The 20,305-nt window shown below is 49.8% G+C and overlaps 1 protein-coding gene across 1 annotated transcript in view; it reads left to right on the plus strand.

Annotated features, from left to right (window-relative positions):
* The window catches only part of ARID1A (AT-rich interaction domain 1A), a 68,759-nt gene extending 54,814 nt beyond the window's left edge, over positions 1-13,945 (plus strand). Inside the window, 12 exon segments of the mRNA XM_021684144.2 lie at positions 49-194; positions 289-398; positions 1,623-1,832; positions 4,299-4,506; positions 5,833-5,965; positions 6,138-6,313; positions 6,658-6,808; positions 6,890-7,018; positions 7,103-7,199; positions 7,654-8,545; positions 8,893-9,023; positions 10,844-13,945. Coding sequence (XP_021539819.1) covers positions 49-194; positions 289-398; positions 1,623-1,832; positions 4,299-4,506; positions 5,833-5,965; positions 6,138-6,313; positions 6,658-6,808; positions 6,890-7,018; positions 7,103-7,199; positions 7,654-8,545; positions 8,893-9,023; positions 10,844-12,574 — 4,114 coding nt within the window. The 3' untranslated portion in view covers positions 12,575-13,945.
* The last annotated feature ends 6,360 nt before the right edge of the window (positions 13,946-20,305 follow it).

Genomic DNA, 20,305 nt, shown 5'->3' on the forward strand with positions numbered 1-20,305 from the left:
AATGTGTCTAACTCTTGTCTCTCTCTCACTTTCCATCTTCTTCCTCAGGCCACCAGGCTACCCCAATATGAATCAGGGGGGCATGATGGGAACTGGACCTCCCTACGGACAAGGGATTAATAGTATGGCTGGCATGATCAACCCTCAGGGACCCCCGTATCCCATGGGTGGGACCATGGCCAACAATTCAGCAGGTAAATCCAAGTCCTTGCTCATCCCAGGAATTTCTTCCAGAATGATCTTCATGTCACAAACTTATTGGACTTGAGATTTTTTTCTCTTTTATAGGGATGGCAGCCAGCCCAGAGATGATGGGCCTTGGGGACGTCAAGTTAACTCCAGCCACCAAAATGAACAATAAGGCAGACGGGACACCCAAGACAGAATCCAAATCCAAGGTAATGATTTATATCCTGACTCCTCTCAACTGTCTGTCCCATCCTCTCCAGGGACAGGAAGGAAAAAGAGAAGAGGGTGACTAGACTCTAGCCTTTTATGACATGGACTAGATCATCTCAGAAAAGGCTGATCTTCTGATCATGAAGGGTCCCAGGCTAGTAGCTCATTGAATTAGATTTCATTTAGCCTGAGGGGTCCTGATGTAAATAACACAATGTTCTCACAGCTGTCTGTGATAGAGGAAATGCCAGGCCTGCAGTGTAGAATCCTCTGTAATGCCCTTTGTGAAACTGTGCACCCTGTCCTCATGCATTGATAGGTGGTGTGTGCCATGGGCAACTAGTTGCTCTTCTCTTCCTGGACCTTACTCAGAGCAGCAGGAATGGTTGGTGCCCTGTGTTCTATAGAGAGGAAGATGAGGCAGGTGGGGGTTTGGGTCCTTGCTTGGCCTCCCTGTAGGATGGCCCTGAGTGTGCTATCTGTTGGGTTGTGTGGCAGTCTGGGGACCTGTTCAGTGTTTGAACCATTTGAAACATTTCTGCCCTTTGTCATACCCCATTTTCCCTATCTTATAAAGTAGGGGAAATAAAAATGTACAGCTGCCACGTCCTGTGGACCTTCACCTCTGACTCTCAGACCCTTTTAGCCATCCTCCTGTCTGGGACAGGATATTTAACATCCAAAGCCTTTCAGGCAGGTAGGAGACCCTTCCTTTCTTGAGAGGAGGAAGTTTCTTTTCATTTTAGTCCATCCCATTGTCTCAAAATCAACGTTTTGAGTTTCTTGAGTTCTCTGAAACAGTCTATAAAATCATGCCCAGCCTCCTGGGTAATAGCATGGAAGTAGTATAGTGACATTGTTGTCAGGTGGATAAGGGTTTGACACTTAGCTCTGCCACTTAAAAACAATGAGATTTTAGGAATGGCCTCCTGTGCCTGCTTCCTTACCTTTGAAGAGGAGGATAATTAATAATCGCTGATATATAAAGGCGTCTAGCACGGCACCCAATGCATAACATATAGGCAGTGTTAGCTTCCTTCCTTTACAGGAAGAATTTCTAGCTCCCATTTGGTCTTCTGACCTTGCGAAGGCAAGGGACATGTTACTGACTACCCCAGAATAAGAAGCTTTACCAATGCCCTAATCAAGGGACTTCTGAGACCACCCTTAGCATAGGCTTTGAATCTGACCGGTTCCTATGAATCTTGACCTGCCCCTTCCAGAAATCCAGTTCTTCTACTACAACCAATGAGAAGATCACCAAGTTGTATGAGCTGGGTGGTGAGCCTGAGAGGAAGATGTGGGTGGACCGTTATCTGGCCTTCACGGAGGAGAAGGCCATGGGCATGACAAATCTGCCTGCTGTGGGTAGGAAACCTCTGGACCTCTATCGCCTCTATGTGTCTGTGAAGGAGATTGGTGGATTGACTCAGGTGAGTGCCTAGCACTTGGCTTCCTCTGTGGTTTCAACAAGCCTCTCTCTAGGTACTCAGTGGCTTCACCTGGTGCCAAGCATCCCACAGGGGCATCACCGTCTCCTGCTCTCTGAGGCACATACTGACAGACTGGAAGCACAGGGCTTCCAGAAGATAAGACAAAGACAGGAGGCTGAGACCTCCCTGGGTAGTAGGAAGTATTAGCAATGAGTTTACCATATGTCTAGGGTCTCACTGGGGTACAAAGATAGGGAAAATGCGGGAGGCAGTTTGGCATAGTAAGCAAGGGCATGGTTTAGAGAGATGAGTCTGGTTTTGAATTCTTTCTTAGCCACTTAACAACACATGTGACCTTAATCAAGGTGAATGACCACTCTGAACCCTAACTTATTTGTAAAGTAGGGGTAGTGTGTATCCTGCTAGACTGTCAAAAGCTAGAAATAATACGCAAAGCTTGCAGCAAGATTTCTGCCATGTAAATTGGTCTGCAAGATGGAACAGGTGTAGCCAGAGTAGTTGCTGACCCTTTCCTTCCAGTCCCAGTGAAGATGGGATTTCAGGAGCTATTTAATAGAAGTAGCTTATGAAGGATGAAGTAGGTGGGGTGTTTAGTTATTCCATATGGCATACTTAAGTGAATGCAGTAATCTGTGCTAAAAACCTCTGAACTGAATACCACCCTGAGCCTTGCCCCTGCTCTGATACCTTATAGCATTGCTTTACACTCAGCCCAGGAGGCAAATAGTTGAGGCAATGCTGTGCTTTGGGAACTTCCTCTATGCGTGTTCTGTAGTCATCAGATCAGGAGCCTGCTGTTGGATCTGAGTTTGTGGCTGAGCTCAGGGGGAGGCGTGGCAGGGAGAGATGTGTTCCAAACCTTCTAAATCAGAAGAGGAAAACAGCTGTCACCAGCAGAAAAGAAAGTGATTGGAATGAAGCCAACCAACAGTCAGTTATGAATTCCTTCTCCCTTCAGGCTTTATTCCCCTCCCCCACAAAGGAAAACAAAACAAAACAAGACACGTGCACACCGCCACATAACTGGCATGGGAAGCAAAGCCACAGCAGGCTTCTGAGGTGACCCTGGGCTTATTCCTGCCATTCTCCCTGGTACTGAGTTCTCCTAGTCAGGCTTCTCCTGCCTGTAGGGAAAGGGAGGGGGCGTCGGGTTAGGTTCGGCATACTTTTGATTGGATAGGCTTCTGGATTCACTGAACCTAGGATGCGGTACAGAGGGAATCCCGAAGCCTGCGCCTGTCCTCCAGTTTGCGAAAGGACACCAGCCTTTTAGGTGCTGTGATGTAATTGAATGCTAAAGTCAGTGGGAGTTCAGAGGAGAAAGAGTGCCGTTATAAGTTTGTGAAGCTTCCAAGAAGGCAGAATATGAGTCCTGAGCTTCTGTGAAGGATTAGTAGGGTGTAGGTAGAGGAAGGGGTCATCCAGTTGACCGGCCTACGTGGCATGGAGATATAGGAGAGAGTCCGGAATATACCCAACCAGCTCCATCCCCAACCTTCAGGCTTCAGCTCAGATGTTAGCCTGCTCTGGAAAGTGTTCCTGGTCACCTCCCCGCCATCTAGGTTGTCCCTCTCTTTGCTTCCTTATCACTCTTCTCTCTGGTATCACAGGTACCAGGTCAGTTGAGCTTCCTTTGTGTGTTGGGACTGGAAAGCTGGTGTTCCCAGCCTTTGGGGTGGATGAGTAAGCATAAGAATACATGAAGAAGGAGACCTGCCTGGCTAGAGCAGAGAGACCATCTAACTGTAGGGATTGGGGAATGGTCTTAGTCAGTGTGTCCTGAAGCTTAGGAAAGGAGACAAGTATAGGCTGGGCGCTGGGAGGGCAGAGAGAAGTTAGAGGGCCTGAAGCATCTCCTGGACAATCAGGACAGTGACTGGTGAGGGAAGGGGGCTTGTAGTTGGTGACATGTCACTGAGAAGCAGGGCAGCAGTGGCACAAGAATGTAAAATTTGCAAAGAGCCCCACGAGAAAACAGCCCAGATATGCAAACCTCCAGTTTGACAAAGTAAGTCTAGCAGAGTGGTAGCTGATATTGCCATGTCTCCATTTTGGAAAATGTTGATTTTTATTGTTGCCTTTGAAGGGGTTTGGATCTGATGGTGATTTGCACACCATTTTTCAGTAGTATACTCGTGTAAAGCATCATACCTTCCGAATTCTGTTCTCTCCCATTAATAATGATGTGAAATTTGCCCTCTTTTGAATAAGCACTGTCTGCTAGTTGCAGTGATCTATGGATGGAGCCTCTTGAGGGTAGAGGGCAGCTAGCCATGGATTTAACATTTGTTGTGGACTCTGCACTGAGGGGGGTTAACTTTGGTGGTTGACTGAGAACTGTGATTCCGTAAGAGATGAGTGCCTGGTAGCCTGATGGGGTTTGGGGCTTGTGAGCAGGAAGACCAGGTGGAAGATGTACCTCGACTGTTCTGGTTGGTTGTACAGGTCAACAAGAACAAAAAATGGCGGGAACTTGCGACCAACCTCAATGTGGGCACCTCAAGCAGTGCTGCCAGCTCCTTGAAAAAGCAGTATATCCAGTGTCTCTATGCCTTTGAGTGCAAGATTGAACGGGGAGAAGACCCTCCCCCAGACATCTTTGCAGCTGCTGATTCCAAGAAGTCCCAGCCCAAGATCCAACCTCCCTCTCCTGGTAAGGATCGGGTGAGCAGCCCCACTAAGGCTCACCCTTCACGGGGAGCATTCAGGGGTCCAGACTCCTTATTCAGCAGTGCGTGGCCCCAGGGACGTGTGCGCTGCCCTGCCCTACCCCAGGGCTTACCACGCTGACAGAACTAAAGAGCGGACAGTGGCGACTCCCTTGAGAGGTAGTCTGCACCAGCCCTTAAGTTTTAATTTTCATTGTGCACCTGGCATCTTGCCAAATGTTTGTAAACTAGCAAGTAGGAGGGACACCAGAGGAGTAGGGAAATCTGACAAATCGCAGTGAGGCAGGGCCATCTGGGAGCTTTGGCCCACTGATGTCAGCGCCTTAGAATGCAGCTCAGACTAGAGCCCTGAATTCCCCAGGGAGCTGAGATGCTAATGAATGGGAAGGAGGGGGTGGGGAGGGGATATGAATGGAACTCTCTGATGGGAGTGCCTCTGCCCACCCTCCTTTCTGAGAGGAGGCTGGGGCCTGGGCAAGCATGGGGAGGGAAGAAGGCCAGGGCTCCTAGAAGGTGGGTGTGAACACATGTGCCCTGGTGTTGACCTCTGAGGGTGTAATGAGTGCCTGAGATGACTCATCGGCTGGGGAGGCCTAAGCAGTGGGATATCTGCTGCTGGGAATGGTAACTAATGGAAACATTAATTACTGGTAGTTCTGCTCGCATCAGCTTAGAAGAACATTGGAACCTGAGAGGTGACACTGTGCTAGATGCTTGTGAGTAGGAGCTCCTAGGTTCTTAAAGTACACTGAAGGTTTGGGGCAAGGTGGAGCCTTCCTACCTAGGATTCCAGGGGCTCTGACTGGGAACTTGTGCACCAGCATTACAGGGTTTAGTAGGTTAGACAGGGTCCTTGGGGAAGTAAAGAAAAGTAGTCAGGGAAGCTGGCAGAGACACAAGGGAACACTAGCATGGTGATGGCATTGCCACACTACTCCTGTTCTCCAAATGCAAAACAGTATCAAGGAGCAATAGAAACCTCAAATTCCCCAGGGCACCTGGGCGGCTCAGTCAGTTAAGCGTCCGACTCTTGATCTCAGCTCAGGTCGTGATCTCAGGGTCGTGAGTTCAAGCCCCACGTCAGGCTCCACACTGGGCATGGAGCCTATATTAAAAAAAAAAGAAGAAGAACCCTCAAATTCCCTTTTTATTACCTGGCCTTACATATTCCCTGCTGAGAAGGGTGATTTAGGCTTTAAAGAACCCCAGCTTTAGCCTTACAACAGTCCTTTCCAAAGAAACCCCAGGGCATTTGTATATTTCTGTGAGAGTTAAACACCTGCCAGCTCACCCCACATCTCTGTCCACAGCGGGATCTGGGTCTATGCAGGGGCCACAGACACCTCAGTCAACCAGCAGTTCCATGGCAGAAGGAGGAGACCTGAAGCCACCAACTCCAGCATCCACACCACACAGTCAGATCCCCCCCTTGCCAGGCATGAGGTAAGGCCAGGAGCAGGGGCAGGTTGCTTGGAGGACCTGGGCAGAAGTGCATGAGCTTCTGTGCAGCCCAGGGTGGTCCCTGCTCTGCCCACCCAGCCAGGGACTCTCACGTGCCCTGCTTACTGAAGGAATTGCTTTATTTGGGGTTTAATTGGCTTTCCTCACTCTGGAGCAGGAGCAATTCGGTTGGGATCCAGGATGCGTTTCCTGATGGAAGTGACCCCACATTCCAGAAGCGGAATTCCATGACTCCAAACCCTGGGTACCAGCCCAGTATGAATACCTCTGACATGATGGGGCGCATGTCCTACGAGCCAAATAAGGATCCTTATGGCGGCATGAGGAAAGGTGACCAACTGCTTGAGGACAGGGCCAGGGAAATGGGGGGATATCTTGAGAGTGGTTCACGGTTCTTGTCAAGCCATTCTCGGAGATAAGGCCTTTCCAGACCCAACCACCACTCTTCATCCTTACCTCCTTTCTTGTCTCCCTCTCCCTGGCCTCACCTTGTCACACTTTAACAAGTACGTGCTCTTTGCTGGTTGGAGCCTCTTTAGATCTCTTCTGAACCCGTCAAGGAAACTAGGAACAAACCCAAGCCCTGAAGAGGGCTTGGTCTTTGGGGCAGGCAAGGTGTAGGCTGCGAGGCCTGCTGGCTTACTGGTTTGCTCACACCTTCTTTCTGTGCACAGCTCCAGGGAGCGATCCTTTCATGTCCTCGGGGCAGGGCCCCAACGGCGGGATGGGAGACCCCTACAGCCGAGCTGCCGGCCCTGGGCTGGGAAATGTGGCGATGGGACCGCGACAGCACTATCCCTATGGAGGGCCTTATGACAGAGTGAGGTGAGCGTGGCCCCTGCTCCTGTCCCACCCCAGCCCCCCACAGCTATTGTGGACTCAATCCACTGCTCCACCTGTGTACAGGACGGAGGCTGGAATAGGACCCGAGGGAAACATGGGCACTGGAGCCCCACAGCCGACTCTCATGCCTTCCAACCCAGACTCGGGGATGTACTCTCCCAGCCGCTACCCCCCGCAGCAGCAGCAGCAGCGGTGAGTGAAGGCTGCTGTCGGCGTCGCTGTGGCTCAGGCTTTGCCACTTCCCGCCCTGATCCTCTGATTCTCTCCCTCCTGCAGACATGATTCCTATGGCAATCAGTTCTCCACTCAAGGCACCCCTTCCGGCAGCCCCTTCCCCAGCCAGCAGACCACAATGTATCAGCAGCAGCAGCAGGTGAGGAGGGCAGCTGGGTTCCCCCCAGGAGCCGGTTAGAAGGCTGAGTTGGAGAGTTTAAGGAGGGCTTGCTCTAGGTCCTTTGGTATGCTCCCACCCACATAGTTCTGCTGAAGAGCCGAGCCCTCAATCTCATCCCTGTTTAGATTCCAGTCCGGTCTCGCTAGTTCTCCAAAAGGGCTAGAAACCGATCTTATTTTGATTTTTGAACTCTTCTACATTTTTCTACCTAGAGCAAGGGAGACCAGGGGAAATAGGGACTGATTCTTGCTTTCAGAAACAGCTTCAAAAGATCATTTGTAAAGGTGATTCCTTTCTTCCCTTGGAGTCCCTGTCCCCCCTGGAGGCACAGAAGGAAGCCCGGCGAGTGTCTGGTGTAGCCATCTCGGCAGCTGTGCGTCTTGTGTCCCTGCGTGCAGAATATTAACTGCCCCTCTGCTTGTCCCTGTCTTAGAATTACAAACGGCCGATGGACGGCACATACGGCCCTCCTGCCAAGCGGCACGAAGGGGAGATGTACAGCGTGCCGTACAGCACGGGGCAGGGGCAGCCCCAACAGCAGCAGTTGCCCCCCGCCCAGCCCCAGCCTGCCAGCCAGCAGCAAGCCGCCCAGCCTTCCCCTCAGCAAGATGTGTACAACCAGTATGGCAACGCCTATCCTGCCACGGCCGCCGCTGCTACTGAGCGCCGACCAGCGGGCGGCCCCCAGAACCAGTTTCCATTCCAATTTGGCCGAGACCGTGTCTCTGCGCCCCCTGGCTCCAATGCCCAGCAGAACATGCCACCGCAGATGATGGGCGGCCCCATACAAGCATCGGCTGAGGTCGCTCAGCAAGGCACCATGTGGCAGGGGCGTAATGACATGACCTACAATTACACCAACAGGCAGAGCACTGGCTCTGCCCCCCAGGGCCCCGCCTACCATGGCGTGAACCGAACAGATGAAATGCTGCATACGGATCAGAGGGCCAACCATGAAGGCCCGTGGCCTTCCCATGGCACACGGCAGCCCCCATATGGTCCCTCTGCCCCCGTGCCCCCCATGACAAGGCCCCCTCCTTCCAACTACCAGCCCCCGCCAAGCATGCAGAATCACATTCCTCAGGTATCCAGCCCCGCTCCCCTGCCCCGGCCAATGGAGAACCGCACCTCTCCTAGCAAGTCTCCATTCCTACACTCTGGGATGAAGATGCAAAAGGCAGGTCCCCCGGTACCTGCCTCGCACATAGCACCTGCCCCCGTGCAGCCGCCCATGATTCGGCGGGACATCACCTTCCCACCTGGCTCTGTGGAAGCAACACAGCCCGTGTTGAAGCAGAGGAGGCGGCTCACGATGAAAGACATCGGTAAGGAGACCTCCCTCGTCAGGTTGCTTCATCTGCCCCTTAAAATCTTGTCCATTTTTCTTTCTCCATCCTAATATTCCGGATGGGATAAGATCTTGGTCCAGTGTTGTCTAAAATAGAGCCAAAGAACTTTGGATAAGGAAAACAGCTGATTTCAGGCTTTACCAAAAGAAGCGCCATGCAGTGATGTCCTAAGGGAGCCTAGAAGCAGATGTGTGTCCTCTCCTAGATAGGAACTGCCTCCTGCCATGTGTTATCTTCAGAGTAGCCTGACTGATGGGCCAGCCCTGGGGGAGCATCTGGCCAACCTGGGCTTGGTAGATGGGCGACATGGAGGTTTATTTCAGGAACCCCGGAGGCATGGCGGGTAATGATGTCCCTCAAGTCTGGGCTGCTGGCAGAGAGCACATGGGCATTAGACACCATTAACATCCTGCTGTATGATGACAACAGCATCATGACCTTCAACCTCAGTCAGGTGAGTACAGGTGCCTGGGAAAGATTGGAAGGATGGGAGGGCCTGGGATCTTGAAGCAGACCGCACTAAGTGACACAGGGAATTAAGCCATCCCCGGCCAACATGGTCTCCCCTCTCTCGCTCACTCTCTGGTATCTTCTGTGCCAGTGCTTTGCCACTGGCCGTGGGCCCAGAACACTGAGAACAATAATAATTTGTGTAAGGTATCAGGATTGACTTCAAAGGGAATTTGGGAGAAACTTTTTGGTATTGGTAAGAAATGAAAAAAAAAAAAAAAAAGGAAAGAAATGCAGATTCTGTTGGTGTGAGTGAAGACACCCAACTTTCAAGACTACCAAGAAAAACCTGTGGTCTTTATTAGTGAGCACGGCAGTTTCTTCTTCTCTGTCTTCATGCACTGTGAATATAGGAGGTCTTTATTGATCCCGTTTTCCTAAGGTATAGAAGGGGAAGTGAAGTCTGCTTGTGGGTGGTGGCGGTGGTGGTGGTGGTATTTTAATTATGTTCTTGCAGAGGTGATTCTCCAGATCCTCTCTCCACAGGACGTGCACCTTGAGTCTTCCCAATAGCTAGGAAGAGTTTCTGCTGCACCATCCCACTCTTTCTTTTGATCATCCTTAGTGTACCTACCAACCTATCTATCAAGGAGCTGACTAGAGGGAATTGTTAAGAGTTAACCATTTCGTGTGCCATCACTTTGTGCTAGGTCCTTCATATGTTCTTTCATATCATCTTCACAACAGCCTTCTGAGACACATGTGGCCTCCTAGAGAAGAGTAAATAGGCTCAGAGTCTTATCTTTGCCCAAGTTCACACAGCTGTCAGCAGTCTTTCTGATTCCAGAGCCCAATTTTATGTCCATTACATAAAATTGCCCCCCATGAGAAGGAAAAGGAACAGATATTGATTGAGCAATTTCCATATGCCAGGCATTTGGTATATTCCATTTAGACCTCAGAACAGTCGGTGTCAAGTGTAGGAATTTCCATTGCGTTCAGTGGAAAGATAGAAGTAGTATAGGTTAGAGAGTTTAAATCACATGGCTAGTTCCTAGAAAAGCTAGAATGCAAACCTAGATCTTTCTAATTCTAAAGCCCTTATTTTTTCCATTCTGCTTTATTCTCTTTGGCCAGAGATTAATCTGACTGGAGATTAGTGTTTTCTTCTAGAGGTAAATGACCTATACAGGATCCACGCTGGAACTTGGGTCTACCTAGCACCAGCTTAGACCAATGTTTGGAGGACTGAAGCCTCATCCCACTCATTATGTTGCATGATTGACTCATGGAGGTCCAGCCTCCTGGAATGTTGGGGAGCTAGGAGAAGAGAGCAGGTCAATATCTGTCCACACTGCTTTCCCTTTCTCAGCTCGTGTTGAAGGGATCATCCCACCATGCCTAGCCTTGGGCTATACTTGGCAGTGGAATATAGAGAGTGTCTTAAGAGGGACAGTATCAATGACCAGCAGGTAGGAAACTGGGCCTGGTGAAGAAAAGCAGGAATTGGTTGGGAAGAGGAGGCCAAGAGGTGAGGTGCAGAGCTGTCGGTCAGCATGTCCGTCCTGCTGGAGGCAGGTTACGTGGAGGTAGGCTGAGCAGAAGGAAGAACTATGTGCTGGGCATAGGAAAGATTGAATGACTTACTCTGTGGAGAGCCTTTGGTAAAGGAGCAACTCTGTCTCTCCTGGGGATACAGATGTCTGACCTACAAGGAAAGGAGGGGAGATTAGGTAGAAGACTGTGGGAGGCCTCTCAGATCAAGGATTCTCTCCTTTGGCCCACTTTTCTTCCTTCATTTATTTCCTGTTTTTCTCTCTTTAGCTCCCAGGTTTGCTAGAGCTCCTTGTGGAATATTTCCGACGTTGCCTGATCGAGATCTTTGGCATTTTAAAGGAGTATGAGGTGGGTGACCCAGGACAGAGAACACTACTGGACCCTGGGAGATTCAGCAAGGCGTCTAGTCCAGCCCCCATGGAGGGGGAGGAAGAGGAAGACCTTCTAGGTCCTAAACTAGAGGAGGAAGAAGAAGAGGAAGTAGTGGAAAATGAGGAGGAGATGGCCTTCTCGGGCAAGGACAAGGCAGCCTCAGAGAGTAGTGAGGAGAAACTGATTAGTAAGTTTGACAAGCTTCCAGTAAAGATTGTGCAGAAGAATGACCCGTTTGTGGTGGACTGCTCAGATAAGCTTGGGCGCGTGCAGGAGTTTGACAGTGGCCTGCTGCACTGGCGGATTGGTGGGGGGGACACCACTGAGCATATCCAGACCCACTTTGAGAGCAAGACAGAGCTGCTGCCAACCCGGCCTCATGTGCCCTGCCCACCAGTCACCCGGAAGCACGTCACAGCAGCAGAGGGTACTCCAGGGACAACAGAACAGGAGGGCCCCCCGCCTGATGGCCCTCCGGAGAAACGGATCACAGCCACAATGGATGACATGCTGTCCACCCGGTCTAGCACGTTGACCGAGGAGGGAGCTAAGAATGCAGAGGCCACCAAGGAGAGCAGCAAGTTTCCATTCGGCATCAGCCCGGCACAGAGCCACCGGAACATCAAGATCCTAGAGGACGAACCCCACAGTAAAGATGAGACCCCACTGTGTACCCTTCTGGACTGGCAGGATTCCCTCGCTAAGCGCTGCGTCTGTGTCTCCAATACCATCCGAAGCCTGTCGTTTGTGCCCGGCAACGACTTTGAGATGTCCAAACACCCGGGGCTGCTGCTGATCCTGGGCAAGCTGATCCTCCTGCACCACAAGCACCCAGAGCGGAAGCAGGCACCACTGACTTACGAGAAGGAGGAGGAGCAGGACCAAGGGGTGAGCTGCAACAAAGTGGAGTGGTGGTGGGACTGCTTGGAGATGCTCCGGGAAAACACCCTGGTCACGCTCGCCAACATCTCGGGGCAGTTGGACCTCTCCCCGTACCCTGAGAGCATTTGCCTGCCTGTCCTGGACGGACTCCTACACTGGGCAGTCTGCCCTTCCGCTGAAGCCCAGGACCCCTTCTCCACCCTGGGCCCCAACGCCGTCCTCTCCCCCCAGAGACTGGTCTTGGAAACCCTCAGCAAACTCAGCATCCAGGACAACAATGTGGACCTGATCCTGGCCACGCCCCCCTTCAGCCGCCTGGAGAAGTTGTATAGCACCATGGTGCGCTTCCTCAGTGACCGAAAGAACCCGGTGTGCCGGGAGATGGCCGTGGTTCTGCTGGCCAACCTGGCGCAGGGCGACAGCCTGGCAGCCCGCGCCATCGCCGTGCAGAAGGGCAGCATCGGCAACCTCCTCGGCTTCCTGGAGGACAGCCTTGCTGCCACCCAGTTCCAGCAGAGCCAGGCCAGCCTGCTCCACATGCAGAACCCGCCCTTCGAGCCAACTAGTGTGGACATGATGCGGCGGGCTGCCCGCGCGCTGCTGGCCCTGGCCAAGGTGGACGAGAACCACTCGGAGTTCACGCTGTACGAGTCACGGCTGTTGGACATCTCGGTATCACCGTTGATGAACTCATTGGTTTCACAAGTCATTTGTGATGTACTGTTTTTGATTGGCCAGTCATGACAGCCGTGGGACACCTCCCTCCCTGTGTGTGTGTGCGTGTGTGGAGAACTTAGAAACTGACTGTTGCCCTTTATTTATGCAAAACCACCTCAGAATCCAGTTTACCCTGTGCTGTCCAGCTTCTCCCTTGGGTAAAAAGTCTCTCCTGTTTCTCTTTCCTCCTCCTCCCCCCCCCCCCCCCCCCCCCCCGCCCACCTCACACCTTTCTGTTCCTTGTCCTCACCTTACCCCCCTCAGGACCCCACCCTATTTGAAAAGACAAAGCTCTGCCTACATAGAAGACTTTTTTATTTTAACCAAAGTTACTGTCGTTTACAGTGAGTTTGGGGAAAAAAAAATAAAATAAAATAAAAATGGCTTTCCCGGCCCTTGCATCAACGGGATGCCACATTTCATAACTGTTTTTAATGGTAAAAAAAAAAAAAAAGGAAAAAAATACAAAAAAAAAAACCTCTGAAGGACAAAAAAGGTGACTGCTGAACTGTGTGTGGTTTATTGTTGTACATTCACAATCTTGCAGGAGCCGAGAAGTTCGCAGTTGTGGACAGACCCTGTTCACTGGAGAGGCCTGTGCAGTAGAGTGTAGACCCTTTCATGTACTGTACTGTACACCTGATACTGTAAACATACTGTAATAATAATGTCTCACATGGAAACAAGAGAAAACGCTGGGTCAGCAGCAAGCTGTAGTTTTTAAAAATGTTTTTAGTTAAATGTTGAGGAGAAAAAAAAAAAAAGGCTTTTCCCCCAAAGTATCATGTGTGAACCTACAACACCCTGACCTCTTTCTCTCCTCCTTGATTGTATGAATAACCCTGAGATCACCTCTTAGAACTGGTTTTAACCTTTAGCTGCAGCGGCTGCGCTGCCACGTGTGTATATATATGACGTTGTACATTGCACATACCCTTGGATCCCCACAGTTTGGTCCCCCTCCCAGCCGCCCCTTTATAGTATGACGAGTTAACAAGTTGGTGACCTGCACAAAGCGAGACACAGCTATTTAATCTCTTGCCAGACGTCGCCCCTCTTGGCACGACGCTGTACAGGTCTCTGTAAAAAGTCCTTGCTGTCTCAGCAGCCAATCAACTTATAGTTTATTTTTTTCTGGGTTTTTGTTTTGTTTTGTTTTCTTTCTAATCGAGGTGTGAAAAAGTTCTAGGTTCAGTTGAAGTTCCTGATGAAGAAACACAATTGAGATTTTTTCAGTGATAAAATCTGCATATTTGTATTTCAAACAATGTAGCTAAAACTTGATGTAAATTCCTCCTTTTTTCCTTTTTTGGCTTAATGAATATCATTTATTCAGTATGAAATCTTTATACTATATGTTCCACGTGTTAAGAATAAATGTACATTAAATCTTGGTAAGACGTTTGTGAGGCTTTTTACTGTTTTCACACGATTTAACAACCTGACCTTTTGGGGGGGGGGGGGCGGGGGTTGCTGGTCCTGTTCTTGGAAATCTCCCTTGGTGTGCCCTCTTCCCTGAATGGTGGCACCTTGGGCCCTGTCATTTCTGTACCATATTCCGCTCTACCTTCCACAGTGTAAGTGAATTTAAGAAAGCATCTGCGATGATTTCACCTGCAAGAGGAAGTTCTCGGCATAAAAGGCTGTTAGCCTCTTGAAATAAAATGGGTGTAAATAGCCAAAGAAATTTTGATGATAGTCTAGAAAAAAAAAATGTTTTTGAAATAGTTGGCTTAAGGGAGGATATCTGCTTTTCTAAGAAAAGAAATTTTTTAAAGATTTATTTATTTGACAGAGACACACAGCAAGAGAGGGAACACAAGCAGGGAGAGGGGGAGAGGGAGAAGCAGGCTTCCCGCTGAGCAGGGTGCCCGATGCGGGGTTCCATCCCAGGACCCCGGAACCATGACCTAAGCCGAAGGCAGACGCTTAACGACTGAGCCACCCAGGCGCCCCTTTTCTAAGAAATTTTTAACAGTAAGACAAGCATTTATCTCAAGGCAGCCTCCAACTTAACTGTGTGGAAGATTAATTTGAACACTGCCGAGCTAAAATGCCCTATCTTCCCCTAGAAACCTGCTTCTCCCATCCTTTCCCCAGGAAACAACAACTCCATTGCTTGGCAAAACAAAACAAAAAAACTACTTTCGTTTCCACATCCAGTCTGTTCGCCCTCTCCAAAAAAGAACCCTCAGCCAGGCCACTACCACTGTAGTTCAAGACACTATCCTATCATTCTTAAATTCTTGAAATATCCTCCTTGTTTCTGCTTTGCCTGGTTAAACCTATTCTTGACATTAGCAACCAGAACACTCCCTTTAAAACCTAAGATCAAAATCCTTCAGTCTTCTCACTCGGAGTAAAGTCCAGATCCTTACAAATGACCTGCGAGACCCTTGGTCGTCTGGGTTGCTGTTAGATTTCTGGGCCCCCTTTCTCTTCCCCATTGCTCACTCCCCCACAAAGAAATGTTTCCACCTTAGGGATTTCATATCTACCGTCCCCTCTGTCCAGAATACTCTTCGACCAGATAACTCTGTGACTGAAGTCCTCTTCTTCGGGTCTTCGCTCAAATACTGTGTCGGTGAACCTTCCCTAGCCACCTTATTTAAAATAGCAGTCTCTGCCCCCCTGCCTTATTTCCCTCTCTGCCTTATTCTTCTTTGTAGCCCTTGTTACGTCCAGCCTGTTGTACGGTTGCCCTTTGAACGGTGTGGAGGCCAGGGCTGCCAACACCCTGCCCGGGCAAAAATATTTTTTTTTTTTTTTCAAATTTTACAAATGTTGCTTTTATTTATTTTTACTTTTTGTTTTTTAAGTAATCTTTACCCCCAACGTGGGGCGTGAAGTCATGACCCTGAGATCAAGAGTCACATCCTCTACTGACTGAGCCAGCCAGGCACCCCCCAGAAATACATGTATAATTTTTGACTCCCCCAAAACCTACACTAATAGCCTACTGTTGACCGGAAGCCTTACTGATACATAAACAGTAGATCAACACCTATTTTGTATGTTATCTGTATTATATGCAGTATGCCTACAGTCAAGTAAGGAAGAGGGAAAAAAATGTTAGGAAAATCATAAGGAAGAGAGAATACATTTATAGTACTGCACTGTATCAAAAAAAAATCTGTTTAAGTGGACCTGTGCAGTTCAAACCCTCTGTTGTTCAAGGGTCAACCGTATATTTTACTCACCTGTCGTCTCCCACTAGAATGTAAGCTCTCTGAGGGCATTATTATTTTGGTCACTGCTACATCTGGGTCCTACGACACAGGGTGACCACTTAAGGAGTTGTTGAATGAAACTGTAGATGTTGGCCAGATGCAGTTACTTTTATGAGGCGAATGTTGCCATATATAGCGTCTCTGTTCATCTCCTTCCTTGGGGAAACAGCGGAGAGACCAGAAGCAGTAGCAGAGAAAATGCCATTGTTGTGGACACTTAGAAGTGAAACTCGAAACATCAGTTTTCTAGTGCGTACCTACTTGTGTACCAGATGTAGCCCATCAAGTAATCCTGCAAGGATTGTGCCTGCAAGTCAGTATTCTGGCTCCCATTTTACAGCTGAGGAAAGTGGTTTGAGTGCACCCACCAAGTGGGGTCCCACAGCTGCGGCCCTCCTCCCCGGGGCAGAGGACCCCAGGAATAACTGAAGCTAGCTGCGGAGCTCAGCAGGCAAGATTTGTTTTTGTCGTATTCCGCATAAGGTAAAAATTGTCCCAAGAATTTCAACCAAGTGTTCATCGAGCTAAGTGTGCTTGTTAATATTTGGGTCAGGGACAGGAATGAATAATCAGTATTCCTCTGTTGATTGAGGGGGAGGGAGGTAGAGACAATGGCTCACCTTCGTCAACCGAGATGCCTTCCTAGGACTCTTCTGGAAAAAAAACTACACGGGAAACTTTTCATATCTGTATTTTGGTGAGCTGTGTTGCTAATGGCTATGTTTTGTACCGGGCCTCTTGAACTCCATTTTCTAGTGTAGAAAGTGCATTTCTGGGCTATGTGTGGAGCATTACCTAGGAGTTTGGTTTCCTGGGTTCCTTTCATCTGCTCCCCTGCAATGCAGGGGGAGCCTAGCCTGGTCTCCAGTGTCGGACTGGAGTTACCACAGGCTGAGAGAACTGCTAGCCACTGAGCTGTGAGTAATTTGCTTTTGAGAAGTAAATAGAACCTCGCCAGTAGAGAACCCAGGGGTGTGGCCAGTAGTTCTTTTCCCAGGCTCCTCCTCCCCGCCCCCCCCCCCACAAATGACCTTAACCTTCTTTCATAGCTGGAGAGCTGCCAAGTCTGGCCTAAACAATACTCTCAACCTCATTGGCTCTTTTGCCTTGCAGCCACTGCCACCCCCAAGTGGCTAAGGCCCTTCCCACTAGGCCGCAGTCGGGTCAAGGTTTTCTAAGTACTGAAAGGCAAACACCGAAGGAAGGGTGAAAAATATTTAGTGTCTGCGGCCTCTAAAGGATCAGTGTTTGGCTCCTGCAATTGAGAGGCAGGGTGGGGTGTCCCGCGGTGGATGGACACCTTCAAATGATACAACAGAGGCCAAACGGAATGTCCAAAACCTGACTGGTGCCACCCCCGATTTCAGGACGGATGTGAATGTCACCCAACATCCTTGGAAACTGCCAGTGAGTGCCCACAGAGAAAAGATGGAGCGTAAAGTTCTGCCTGTCATCACAGGCATTAGCCCCTGCCTGCTAAGTTGGCAGTAACAGAATCAGAAGCCAATGTGGTCACTTTTGTCCCATAACGGCGTGGCCTCAAAGCCAAGATGAGGGTCAGCTATTCCATCATTCCCATAGGGCTGGGGCCATGGAAAGTCTAGTGTCTGAAACTGAATTACTGAGAATGGACACACTGGTCTGTTCCTCTGCCCGGTCTGCAGCCAAAGCCATCTTTGGATACGGTACCTGGAGCCAGGCAAGGTGCTACAGAAAGAAACGAGTTGTCAGGTTGCTCCAGCATGGTGAGTGCTCCATGAGAACTACCGAACTTCCTTCTTCACACCTCCAGTGGGAACATCGCTCTTCCCCCTTTTTGTTCAGGGAATTACAACAGCCCGTCTTCAGTGAGCACTTTGGGCCAAGCGCTATAGAATCCATGAGGTAGATATTACTGTCATCTCCATGAGGACAAGGACTGCGTCCGTCTTGTTCAGTGCTACATCCTCATCCCCTGTCACATGGTAGGCACTCCTATTTTGTGGAGTAAGATGGGAATTTAGTAGAGGAAAGAGTAGATAGGAGCTGTTAAGACGCGGTGTGCACTATGCAGGGTTCTTGGCATAGCCTGTGCAGATTCTTAGTTGTGTGGAACAAAAGGAAGAGAGGGAAAGAGGTAAACCTGAGAAAGTTTAAAATAGTGTCGAGTGGCAGGAAAGAAAAACCAGCCTGGAGATCTGAATTCAAGTCTCGCCTTAGCCACCGGCTATGTAACTTCAGGCTAGCCACTTCCCTTTTCTGAGCCTCGTTCCCACATCCATAAAATAGAGGTATCAGGGCAAACAAACTGATTTATCAACCAAATCTTTACTGAGTACACACAATGTGCAAAGCACTGTTCTAAGTACTGGTAATACTTTGGTGAACGTGGCCCCTGCTCTCACAAGCTTATATTCCATAAGAGGGGAACAGACAATGAAAGCAGTAAAATTCATAGACAGGACAATCAGGTGGTGATAGGTGCTATGGAGATAACAGAACAGGGTGATGGGATAGTACAGGGTGCTGGATGTGGCTGGGTAGTGGGAAAAAGCCTCTCTGAGGAGGCCACCTTTCAGCTGAGACCTGAAGGTAGTGGGCTGGCCAAAGGGTGGTCCGGCAGTGAGGCATTTCAAGCAGGGGAAGCAGCAAGAGCAGAGCCAGGCAAGTTCAAGAAACAGAAATGCTGTAACTCTCTCACCTTCTAGGATTCTAGAAACAGTGATGCATTGCTTGTATTGTTTAGGTCAGAAATTTGTATTATGAAATCATTTGTTGGTGGTATGGGATATTTGCTTCTTAATGGAAGTGACCAGGTGGTATAGAGTCATTCTGGAGCCCTTGGATATGTCTGTCTGCCTGGCTCTCCCACCGTGCTGGTTGCTCAGCTGGCTCCCTGTGTAGATGCAGGCTCCATTTTAGCTGCAGACTCTAAAAGCAGACTGGAGAGAGCTGCCTCCTCAATTACTTGCCCGCAGTCTTGGAGGCCCTTCTAGAACCCCCTCCCACCCCACCTAGTCTTCCTCCATTCTGACAAGCCAGGGCTTTGAGAGCACAAGGTTCAGCTTTCTTGTTTTCCTGTCAGAGCAGGAGCCAGAAAATGAAACAGGAAACAGAGCGGAAGAGGAGGGGGGTGGGTAGCAGAGAAGGAAAGGAAGGAGAAATTGCTGGAAAGTAGAGCTGAAGATCTGGACAAAGTTCTACCTCTAATGGGTGACAGTTGAGCTGTTAGGAAACATTCTGACTTGTCACAAGAGACCCCTGTCCTTTTTACATACAGATTTTTGAGGGAATTTGGTGTGGATGGAGGAAACCTTAAGAATGCATGTCTTTTTCCCTTGTGAATTCACAGAGCAAGTACAGTTCATTGCTCGGTTTTGTCTTTGCAAACAGAGTGCTGCTGGGAGCCTCATGGACTTCTAGAGATTCAAGCCACAACTTCAGGCCCCAGTCACGAGTGTGCACCACAGCTTTGCCAATTCACTGACAGGCTTCTGGAGCTGAGAATAAGTGTGTCACTGAAAAAACTGGGGAAGAGTCTTCTCCATTTTTGTTCCCTTCTCCAACTCAGGACTAACATGTGATTTCTACTTTATCCACCTTACACACAACAGTATCTTAGGGCAGCTTAGGTGTCAGAGCCTGAAATGAGTTAGAATTTAAAAGTGCAGTGCCTGGCCCCCACAGAACTGATGTAGGCTAGTTTTCTTTGCCTGGAGAGATAGCACCATCCCTTTGTTCCCACCCACACTAGTAGCTGTGGCAGAAGATAAACCCCTCCCTGTCCAGGTCTGTGGCCAGAGGCTAACCCAGACCCCAGCTCCGTTTAGAGGGCCGATAACTGAAACCACAGGCGGCTTTGGAATCCTGAGAAACAAGAAATCCACCAACGGAGAAGGATTTATTATCTATTTCCTTGAAGGAGGGTGCAAAGTTGTTCTAACAGTTTCCGTTACAGGGGTACCCACTGGCCCCTCCTCCCTAACAGCCGGTTTTGTTGAGTTAGCTGCTGCTGCTTCTTCTTTTTTGGCCCCACTTCCCACGAGAGCAACTGCTTGAATGAGGAAGAAGAGTCCTGGGGGGCCTTCTCGGCACCGTCCTCATCAGCCACCTGAGGTGGAGCTGAGGATCGAAGTCGGACACGAGGTTCCCGGTATCTGGAGGAAGGGAAAGGCAGGGGGATCCCCCACTTTCCTCACACCCACGACTCTGGGTGCCACTGCTGGCCACAGAAACCCCAAGGCTCCTCCTTCTATTCAGAGACCATCTATTGTGTGCCAGGCCCTGTGCTGAGCGGTTGATGCCTCAGAGCAGGGAAAGTGCGGCTCTGGCTTCTGCGAAGAGGCCGCGGGGCGACTCCCAACTCCGAGAGCCTCCTCCGCATACACACATCGGGAACTCAGTGGACGTTTGCGGGATGCAACCCGGGCGAGAGCGCCAACTCTGCCACAGCAGCACGGATGGGCTAACTGAAGGCAGGGAGGGGACCTGAGGCGCGCGAAGCGCCAAAGGGAACTCTTCAGGTGTCACCAAGGCGGGAAGGTGCCAA

The sequence above is a fragment of the Neomonachus schauinslandi genome, chromosome 4 (genome assembly GCF_002201575.2).
Source record: "Neomonachus schauinslandi chromosome 4, ASM220157v2, whole genome shotgun sequence".
Taxonomy (NCBI): domain Eukaryota; kingdom Metazoa; phylum Chordata; class Mammalia; order Carnivora; family Phocidae; genus Neomonachus; species Neomonachus schauinslandi.